The 10999-nt window shown below is 50.4% G+C and overlaps 1 protein-coding gene across 1 annotated transcript in view; it reads right to left on the bottom strand.

Moving 5' to 3' along the window:
* Positions 1-2150: 2150 nt before the first annotated feature.
* The window catches only part of GABRG3 (gamma-aminobutyric acid (GABA) A receptor, gamma 3), a 49311-nt gene continuing 40462 nt past the window's right edge, over positions 2151-10999 (bottom strand). Inside the window, 4 exon segments of the mRNA XM_005874385.2 lie at positions 2151-5646; positions 7264-7323; positions 7749-7945; positions 8686-8838. Of these exon segments, the coding sequence (XP_005874447.1) occupies positions 5365-5646; positions 7264-7323; positions 7749-7945; positions 8686-8838 (692 nt within the window). The 3' untranslated portion in view covers positions 2151-5364.

Below are 10999 nucleotides of genomic sequence, written 5' to 3'. Positions count from 1 at the left end.
GGCGCAGTGCGCCTTCGCTTCACTAGGACACCACGAGCTGCAGGGCGAGCAGAGGGTGGGGACCTCGGGACTGCTTGGCAGGACCTCAAGACCCGGACCCAGGGCCTCCGGGGCCTCGAGATTGGTCCAACGGGAGTGGGGCTGGCGGAGGCCACTTGGTGAGGGCGGGGACCCTGGCCTGGCCCTGGGCCCAGGTGCCTGGGGAGGGGCGGCAGGCACTTGGGCAAGGCGGGTTCCCTCTCTGGCCAAGCCCAGCTCCATGGCACACTCGGCGCGCGTTCCAAGGGGCTCGGGTTCCAAGGGGCTCTCCGATTCCCCCCGTCTCTCCACCCTCCTCCCACCGGGGCGGGCAGGAAGGTTTCCCGGGGAGGCAGCAGCGAGGGGACCCCGCGCTCCCTTCCTGCCTGTGTCATCTCCCAGGGCCCCTCCCAGGCCTGCTTCGCACACTAGCTTCACAGAGAAGGCAGGCCTCACAGTGTGGGTGAGCCCCACGGTGCCCACGCGACCCGAGGCTTTCCGGCCTGGTCCGGGAAATGCGTCCCAAGCGAGGGTGGCGATGGCTCTCTCCGCCACCTACATCGTGAGAACTGCTCTGAGCTTATCAGAGGAAACCATGATGCACAAAAGATCCAAGGAAGTGCCCGAGGTGAACTCACTCAACAGGCATCCGGGTTTGATTGCAGATCAATTTCTCATCAGGTATTTAAGCTCCATCCTGGTCCTCCCCCCATTTCTGGGAAATATGTAGATTGTCAGTCTCTCTCTCCCTCCTTCTTTTTTTTAAATATGCTTTTTTTGATTTCAGAGAGAGGAAGGGAGAGAGGGGTAGAAGCATCAATGATGAGTGAGCATCACCCATCAGCTGCCTCCTGCATGCCCCCTGCTGGGCATCGAGCCCACAACCACGGGGGTCATGGAACAGGTGACCTCCTGGTTCCTGGGTAGAAGCTCAAATGCAGAGCCACAGGGGCCGGCCTCTGTCTTTCTAACCGAAGGCTTAGGAAGCTAACCGGCGATCACTAGGAAACTGGGCTCCTTTCTACTTGTTTCAGCTACAGGTGGGGTGGGGTGGGAGGAGTAATACGCATGTGAAGAGTCGGTTCCATTTTTACCACTGTACACACACACACACACACACACACACACACACACACACACACACACACACACACACACACACACAAGTACACACATCACCGCATGTAAACACAAGACCACCCAGGCCCACTCCCGGAAAACCGCTACTCTCCTAGAATCTTCCACGAAAAGAACGCATTCACGAGGAGTAAACCTGGAGCTCAGTCTGGGAGCTGCTCATAAAGAAACACAGATCATGGTTGTACAAACATACGAATGTAAACATTGTTCACCAGCACAAAAATGAGTCATTTTGAGGGTCAGGATGAGTGGGAGTAGTCTTTTAAAAATGTGTTAACAGTTATTCTAAACAAAGATAACAAACACTGTAAACTTCACCGATATAGTATGCCTGTGTCTATTTCTATCTAGAAGTAAAAATTCCAAGATAAATTAGGGGGAATCCAAACCTAAACTCAAGATTGTATAAGAAGAAGCATACTGATTGTCCTTTTGGGCTAATGAAATCGGCAGTGTCCACAGATGCATCCATTTTCGGGGGAAAAAATAGATCGTTCTTGGCCAATTCAAATGTTATATTTATGAAAAGGAATAAAAAAGCCAAGCCAGGTAAAACCAAAACAACAACAACAACCAGAAGTAACCAACAATCGCCAATGAGGTGGGACGTTCCATGTCAATAACTTCAAATTCTGGTTGAGGCCGGGTCAACAGCCAGGACCGCTGGGACCAGGACCAGTCTGGAAATGTAGTAGGCCAGCAAAACTCTGAACTGTTATTTTTTGTAGTTAACATTTAAATGAAGATGCAAGTTCCATTTTCTCCTTCGTGTAAGTCCTAATTTTTTTTTTTTTTTTTTTATGGTTGGGAAAGGACATGAAGCCTTTCTGCTGACTCAATAGTTACGGAATAGGATGGACCACGAAAAGGATACGGATGATGATGATGATGGTGATGCTGCCGCTGATGGTGAAGATGGTGATGCTGCCGCTGATGGTGAAGATGGATGGTGATGAAGATGGTGGTGATGGTGATGGTTAAGATGGTGGTGGTGATGGTGAAGATGGTGGTGATGAAGATGGTAATGATGATGATGATGATGGTTGTGGTGGTGATGGTGGCGATGAAATCTTGTCTCCATCCTCTTGCAAATAAGACATAAAGCCTGGTGTGAAACACAGGTGTCCGTGGGGCGTGGAACGTCTACAGGACGTGTACTATTTGAGCCGAATGTGTTCTCTTTAAGGCATATGTTGGGTTAACTGGGGGCAGTATTTGCTGGGTTCAGAGTAAGAGTAGCGTGATCTTGTCTTAGCATCTGACCATCTTCTGGTCCTTGGTGTTGAGACTGGGCAGAAAGTGGAACTTTCTCGGCTCTGAAGGGCATTCGTGCGAAATGCCCTTTCCTCTCTCTCCCTCTCGGCCCGGAGGCAACTTAAAATAGAGACAGTCACAGATGTACGTGCGAACCACAGTGGTCAGGAGGGAGAAACCCTTGTCAAAACGCAGAACAGGCGCCTCCTCGACGGAGGGTCCTTCTGCGAGCGAGGACCACCGGGAGCCCCTCTGGGTGGAGGCCACCCCGACACCTTCCCCGAGCGGCCGCACGGCCACCCGAAAACGTTTCCCGATCCCCCACGCGAAGCAAGCCGTGGGCTGGAAGGGTGTTGGGTCTGTGTGGAACAGCATCACCGTGGGCCCCACGCGTATCCTGCTGACCACACGGGTGCCAAAGGATGGCCCTTCCACCAGGGACTTGTGTTCCTCACGCTCTCCCGTGCCCTCCAGGTGAACGCACACACCCTGACACGAACAGGCACGCTCCCAGCTCCACCCCCGTCTTAGCTGCACGCCATTCTCCTCCACCGTGGACTGAAGACCTCCATGTCTCGGGCGTGGAGATGGGTAAGGAGAACTCGAGTGGGAAGCCTGCTGAGGACCAGGCAGGGGCATGGTCCCCGGGGTGGGTCAGCCCCTTGAAGTCAGCCCTGAGCGTGCATTGCTGTTGGTGCAGGAATCTAGTTCATGCTCAACGCGTGAACGTCAATTGGACACTGTTGAGATGAAGGCGCTCCTTCATGGAAAAGGAACCATGTGTGAACCGGCAGGCTGGGGGACGCAAACGGAGGTTATTGGTCTGCACGGCCAAAGAGCATAATTTCATGAGCATCGCCAACAACGCCCGGGTCTTGCGTGGCTTTGAAAGGAGAGGCATCCGTAAAAACAATTTTTTTAAAGGTAAAATTGGGTCAGGTCTATGTGATAAAAAAAAATGCTCGTCGGCTCTTTTCCTCCCAAGAAGAGTTTCACTGGAAAATTCCATTCCCTCCAGAACTTCTTTGAAGGTGCAATAGGTTGAAACCCTTCACACTGTGAGGAATGATAAATCCGTGACATTGGCAACTGTGTTGGAAGAGGACCAGCCTCGGGCCCGCCTTCCCTGGGTGCTCGGCACTCTGGTGGGACATGCTGACGTCCCGCCCGGCCACCGGGGCGTGGGAGGTGGTGGATCCACCGACAGGTGAAATTCTCAAAAGAGCAGAATTTTTATCGAAGCCAAGAGATCCCGCCAGTTTCTCTGCAAACATTTATCAACTTACTTTTAAAACTGGATTTGCTAAGTAGAAGCCAACTGGCTTGCGGTCTATGGGGCTTGAGTGCCTCACACCACAGACCTAACCCTTGGACACTGGGTGATCCTACACCCTTAGATTTTCACTCCCTGGATAGGCAGTGACGTTCATCAAAACAGACAGATTCCTCTATGACAACCTTCTGGGCCTCTTCCCCTCCCATCCCCTTCCGGGTCTGGTCAGCACCCAATAAATGGTGTGGAATCAGCACTTTTCTGTATTTTCTCTGCATCATGGTTTATCTTTTCTTTCTTCTGAGACACAACAATACGTCCAATAGATCACTAAGCTAAAATCCTATGCCTGCCAATAGAATTAATTCAACTTTCTGGGCGAGAAGCACAGAGATTCTGGTCCTAAAATTTTAGTATGGAAATTAACCAGCTGGTAGGCCCTTTGCTTTTTTGTTTTCCTGTACATGGTGGGAGCTTCGAAAGCATCTTGGGAAGTACACACGGGCATCCAGTGGAAAAAAAAAACCCCTAAAAACAAACAAACAACTAACATCACGAAGCGAGTTGGTTTTGTTATAAAAATATCAAAAGAGTAATAATTTCAGGGAATCGTTTCTTTGGGCTTTTGCTAGGTATCCATATTTCAAAGTATAAAAGCATTTTTTGTGCATCAAAATATATCACTAAAGACAGCCGTTTCCTTTTTTTTTTGGCATCTGAAGTGATCCGACTTGGAAGTTAATATGCACTAAGAAAATGTTTAAAATTGTATCTACATTTCGTTCACACGCTGGGAAACACGTTTGAGACAAAGGCGTGGGCATGGTGTGTGCGTTGCTTGGAAAGATGGAGATGATCGTCAAAGCGTGTTAGCAGAGCAGCCGCAGGACACACGTTCCGGGGTTGCCCCGAGCGGTCCAATCAAACAGGACCCCGGGCACAACGCGGACGCAAGCCGACCAGCCCAAGACCCCACGGCTGGGACGCCCCGACTCCCAGTGGTCTGCAATAAAGCGATGACCTTCTGATGCTCAGCCATCATCAACATCGTTGACCTCAGCCACATGAAAACCCTTGAAAATCCGATTGTTTCCTCCACGGGAAACCTCGGGATGATGCATGTACCCCCTCCCCAAAGGAATGGCAGCTAACCGCGATGGTGCCGGAGCAAAACAGGCCACAGAGAGGGGAAACGGGTTCGAAACTCACCCCCGTTCACACTGGAACCCGGGCTGCCCCGAGGTCACCCCACACCCATGGGTGACAAAGGAAAGAGCCGGCGGTCGGTCGGGGTCCGAGAGAGCGTCTCAGACATCTGCTTGCGTGTGTGAAGAGATTTCTTTGAAAGGATCATCGACAGCCACTTCCAACATCCCCAGAACCGTTCATGAACATCACCAAGCTGCAGGTTCAGGAGGGGATTAGCAAGAATGTCCCTTGAAAACCCAGTGTGTGTGTGTGTGTGTGTGTGTGCACGCGCGCGCATGTGAGGGTGAAACACATAATGATATTTGCCGTGTTCTCCCACACTGCTCAGAGGTGGGGTGAGGTGTGAGGGCAGGTAAACCGAGCCGCGCCCTCCTTGCTACTCCGATCGATCGATCGGTCACTAGGGGCCTGGGAGGGCGGCAGGGAGCGAGGGGAGCCTGGCACGCGTCCCTCATCACCGCCAGCAACGCTCAGAGGTACAGGTACCCGACCCAGTAGACCAAGTTGAAGAGCAGGAACGACGTGGGGAAGAAGACGCGGGAGTAGGCGTCCAGCTCCGAGATGTCTATGTGGATGCGCCCTTTCCTCCAGGACCCGGATTTGCACTCTTCGTAGCAGCAGAAGAAACTCTGACAGTCCTTGCCGTCCAGACACTCGTAGACGCAGGTCTCCTCCAGTTCCTGCCAGTACAGGGCGTTGTTGAAGGTGACCATCGCGGGCGGAGGGGGCCGCACGTCCAGGAGGAAATAGTTCTGCGGGGCGACAAGGACGGCACCACAGTCACGGAGAACAGGCAAGAGGAATCGAGCAACAGGCACGGGTCCCCCTCCCCCGCCTCGCTGCACTGGAGAGCTCAGTCTGAGGATTCAGTTTTTGCAAATCGAATGCAAGAAACAGCTCGGTGCATGCCCGGCCGGTGTGGCCCAGTGGTTTTGAGTGTGGCCCTATGGCCCAGGAGGTCACAGTCGGGCACATGCCCGGGTTGCGGGCTCGACCCCCAGTACGGGGCGTGCAGCAAGCAGCCGATTGATGATTCTCTCTCATGGATGTTTCCATCCCTTTCTCCCTCTCCCTTCCTCTCTCTGAAATCAATTGAAAAAATAATAATTGTAAGACAATGGAATCCTCGGTCTTAAAAAAAAAAAAAAGGATGAAATCTTACAACAGCATGGATGGACCTAGAGCAGCGGTCACCAACCTTTCGGACCTCACGGACCACTGGTTGGCGACCACTGACCTAGAGGGTGTTATGCAAAGTGAAATAAGTCAGACAGAGAAAGACAAATACCCTATGATTTCATTTATATTTGGAATCTGAAAAAAACACACACACACAAAACCACAAAATAAATGCACAAACAGAACAGAGAGAGACGGAGATACAACAGAGAGAGACAGAGATACAGAGACCAGATTGATGGTTGCAAGGTGGGATGGGGTTTAGGGAGGTGGAGTCAGAAAGGGGAAGGGATTAACAAGTACAAATTGGTAATTACAGAATAGTTACATGGGGATGTAAAGTACAGCTTGGCGAATATCGTCAGTAATCCTATATAATAAAGATGCAATATGCAAATGGTCGTTACACCATGATGTGTCACGACTGACCGCATCATGACCGGATCAGCAGGAGGGTGGGGCAGTGAGCTACACGCAGGTGGCAGAGAGCTACAGGAGGGGGCAGGGCAGCAAGCTATGAGGGGGGACGGGGGGAGCTACAGGAGGGCAGCCGCGAGCTACTGGTGCACAGGTTCGCGCACAGGGCTACTAGTATTGTAATAACTATATATGCTGCCAGGTGGGTACTTAAATTATCAGGGGTTCACTTCATAAATTATATAATTATCTAACCACTTTGCTGTCCACCTGAAACTAATATAAAATGATACTGAAGGTCAACTACATTTGAAAAATAAAAATTTAAAAACAATGTTCATGACACAGAAGCTTGTTCATAAATGTGAGTTCCAAAAACAGGAGTATGGATGTTATGTGCTAATCCCTGGGTAGAAGGATTATGATTCATTTTTTTCCCTTTATCTTCCAAAATTTCTAAGTGGGATATATATATATATATATTTAAGTAAACACACTGCCATATGCATGCGGGAGGCAACAATCGATGTGTCTCTCTCACATAGATGTTTCACCCTCTGTCTCTCTCCCTTCCACTCTCTCTCTTAAAAGGGAAAAATGTCCTCAGGTAAGGATGAACAACAACAACAACAAAAGTAAACGCTTTTTTTTTTGTAAATACATTTCGAAGGGAGGATGTGCATTGTTCTTCAACACATAAGCAGTAACCTATCAGTCTATCTCACTTTAGTAAGAGTTGGCAGAAACATTTGCACCTGCAACGCTATACATACGGAGGGGGCCTGCAGGGTTATCCGCTCATGGATCCACCTTGAGGAGTCTGGACGCAATAACTGTGAGAGAAGCAGAAACAGTAATTACAAAACTGTTGTGAACATCTGCATCGTACATCCCCTCATTAAGAACAATTTTTTAAAAAATATATCTTTATTGATTTCAAAAATGAAGGGAGAGGGGGAGAGACAGAAACATCAATGATGAAAGAGGATCATAGATCGGTTGCCTCCTGCATGCCCCACAGTGAGGATCGAGTCTGCAACCCGGGCATGTGCCCTGATCGGGAATCGAACTGTGACCTCCTAGTTCATAGGTCGATGCTCAACCTATCACTGTGCAACACTGGCTGGACTTACAGGCTTGTTGAGTTAGCTATTTATATCATGTTGCATAAGATCCTTAGGAATATAGATCATTTATCTCAAACTACCCTCCCACTGCCTTCCCCCCGCGCCCCCAAATCTTTGCTCCTGGAACTCACTGATGTTTTCTTCTTCGTGATGGCTGGTTTCCGACAGCTGGAGTAGTAGTTGAGGGTGGCATACTCCATCAGAGCAGCGAAGACGAACAGGAAGCACACGGTCACGAAGAGGTCCATGGCGGTCACATAGGACACGCGGGGCAGCGAGTTCCTGGCGATAGTGCTGAGCGTGGTCATGGTCAGCACCGTGGTGATGCCTGCATGGGGACAGGGCCCAGGGGTAAAAGGAGCCACGCTGGCATCCCTCCACCCCAACACCGTGTTTTATTTTTACTTGATTATTATTTTTAAAAATATTTTTATTGATTTCAGAGAGGAAGGGAGAGGGAGAGAGAGAGAGAAACATCCATGATGAGAATCATGAATCAGCTGCCTCCTGCACGCCCCACACCGGGGATGGAGCCCGCAACCTGGGCATGTGCCCCGACCGAGAATCGAATGAACTGTGACCTCTTGGTTCATAGATCGACGCTCAACCCCTGGGCCACGCCAGCCGGGCCGTTGTGAGCTCCTTAAGGGCAAAGCTGTACCTTGCTCATCTCTGCTGGCTTCTCCGGCATTTAGATGCATGCTTTGCACAGAATGCGACTCATTTACGGATGGATGCGTTCATTAATAATACTGAGTATGGGCTGACCTGGGCTATTTCATGCACGTGGGTCCACACTGGAGATTTCTTTGACTTCCTAACCCCACCGTCACTGAAGGGTCCACGTGGAATTCTCCTGTCAGAAAGAATCATCTCCCTTGGCTACATTCGAGAACGTAAGCGCAGGTCAGGGAGCCCTCAGATGAGGTCAGTGACGTGAGCTCTCCTTCGCGGAAAGTCTGTTTCTGAATCCTCTGCGTTAAGTGACGCGACACGGAGGAGAGAGAGAGAGAGAGAGAGAGAGTGTGTGTGTGTGTGTGTGTGTGTGTGTGTGTGTCTGATGCTCACCTAGTGCTGTTCTCGCTGGTGTGGCGTCTTTCTTGATCCAGAATGACACCCAGGACAGGACCACGGTCAGGATGCAGGGGATGTACGTCTGAATGGTGAAGTACCCCATGCGCCGGCTCAGCTCGAAGTAGATGGTCATGATGACATAGTCCCCTGCAACAGACACGGTTCCGTGGTCAGGCCGCCTCCCCGGGTTCGGAAACCAAACGTTTAAAGCAGGGACCATCCGGAAGGCTCCACTCTCGCGCGCAACGATGGACGCCTTCCCGTGCCCCGCGTTTTTGTGGTTTCTTCTTCTTCAGGACGCCGCGGCCCGTGGCAGCCATTCTCAGGGTGGTTGACAGAAACTTCAATTTCGAGATCACTTCCCAAAAGCCATTTCAAATTGTAATAAGCAAATTAGCATTCCGGCACAAAGGAATCGGCATGATTAAACCAAAGCAATCAGAGAACACAAATATTTTCCTAAGTCAGTGGAATGCCAGGGGACATCGTTTCCCGGGGGAAATGTGACTGAATGATGGGTGATATTAAAAGCCTATTAATTTTTACATAAAATTTCAATAAAGAACAAAGCGGAAAAACAAACAGTAGACAGAAACACAAAAGAGAATAAATCACCCCGGCAGGAATACACACAGCCCCCAAGGAACATCCAAAAGAGCCGAATAACATATTGCCGGCTCCTGAGCCGAGTAAGATAAACGGAGGGACCATGCCCGCGCCCTCGAGGCGCCGTTCTTCTCCGCAAATTCGGCAAAGCCGGCTCTTTCCCGACCCCAGGAGAACAGGCTCAGCAGACCCCTCCCCTGGCACAGAGGTCTGCCCAATGATGGCGTCCCACTGTGGGGATGAGAGTGAGGGGCTGCCAGCCGCGCCCCAGGACCTGACCCTGGACCTGCTGTTGTAGGACAGTGAAAAGCTAGGCAAGTTCCCGGACAAGTGGAACAGGGAAACTGAGGCAGGAGAATTAAAGCCGAAAAGCCCTGGCCAGTGTGGCTCAGTGGATAGAGCAGGGGTGGGCAAACTTTTTGACTCGAGGGCCACAATGGGTTCTTAAACTGGACCGGAGGGCCGGAACAAAAGCATGGATGGAGTGTTTGTGTGAACGAATATAAATTCAAAGTAAACATCATTACATAAAAGGGTACGGTCTTTTATTTTTTTAGTTTTATTCATTTCAAACAGGCTGGATCTGGCCCGCGGGCCGTAGTTTGCCCACGGCTGGGATAGAGCGTCGGCCTGCGGACTGAAGGGTCCCAGGTTCGATTTGGGTCAAGGGCACATGCCCGGGTTGCAGGCTCAACCCCCAGTAGAGGGCGTGCAGGAGGCAGCCGATCCATGATTCTCTCTCATCATTGATGTTTCTCTCTCTCTCCCTCTCCCTTCCTCTCTGAAATCAATAAAAACATGTATTTTTTTAAAAACCAAAAAGCTTTGCAGGCCATACGTAGCAAGACCTTACCTTGAGAACAAAGGGTTAAAACCTCTCCTTCTCACAAGAGAATGCAGAGGGGGAAAGAGAGGGGGAGAGGAGGAGGAATCTGCAACTAGAAAATACATATATTTTTTTAAAAAAATACGTTTTTATTGATTTCAGAGAGAGGAAGGCAGAGGGAGAGAGAGAGAGAGAGACAGAAACATAGATGATGAGACAGAATTACTGATCGGCTGCCTCTTGCACGCTCCCTACTGGGGATGGAGCCGGCAACCCGGGCCTGTGCCCTTGACCGGCATCGAGCCGTGACCTCCTGGTCCATAGGTGGATGCTCAACCTCTGAGCCACACCGGCCGGGCGGGCAATCGTTTTGCTCCGAAGGAATAATTAGTGAGATCTGATTTTAAAAGAGCAGACATAGTCAGATGTGATTGGCATCACAGAACCTCAATTTTCTTGGTGGATGAGCAGTTCATTCAACCGAGCAGTGTTTTCCCCCCGCACCTCCTGTCTGCGTTAGAGGAGGTGACTCACAGGGGGTCTGAGAGATTCTTCGCTCAACCTTATGAGCAAAAAGACACTGCCACTATTTTTAAAGTCCTGACTCTAAAACCCAGACTGATGTATTACCCAGATTGCACTCAGGCAAAATATGACAGACAGCCAAGGAGACACCACTTTTAGAGTCCTTCGACTGGAGCTATTTTAGACGTGCATTTCTCCTCGCACTCAAGACATAAATCTCACTAGAGCGCCCTGGTAAGGCCTGTCACGTCGAATAAAATGCTAACAGCTGCCCTGGCCGGTTTGGCTCAGTGGATAGAGTGTCAGCCTGTGGACCAGGGGGTCCCGGGTTCGATTCCAGTCAAGGGCATG

Source organism: Myotis brandtii, unplaced genomic scaffold (assembly GCF_000412655.1).
Source record: "Myotis brandtii unplaced genomic scaffold, ASM41265v1 scaffold435, whole genome shotgun sequence".
Classification (NCBI taxonomy): Eukaryota; Metazoa; Chordata; class Mammalia; order Chiroptera; family Vespertilionidae; genus Myotis; species Myotis brandtii.
This window is presented reverse-complemented; position numbering and strand designations above follow the sequence as displayed.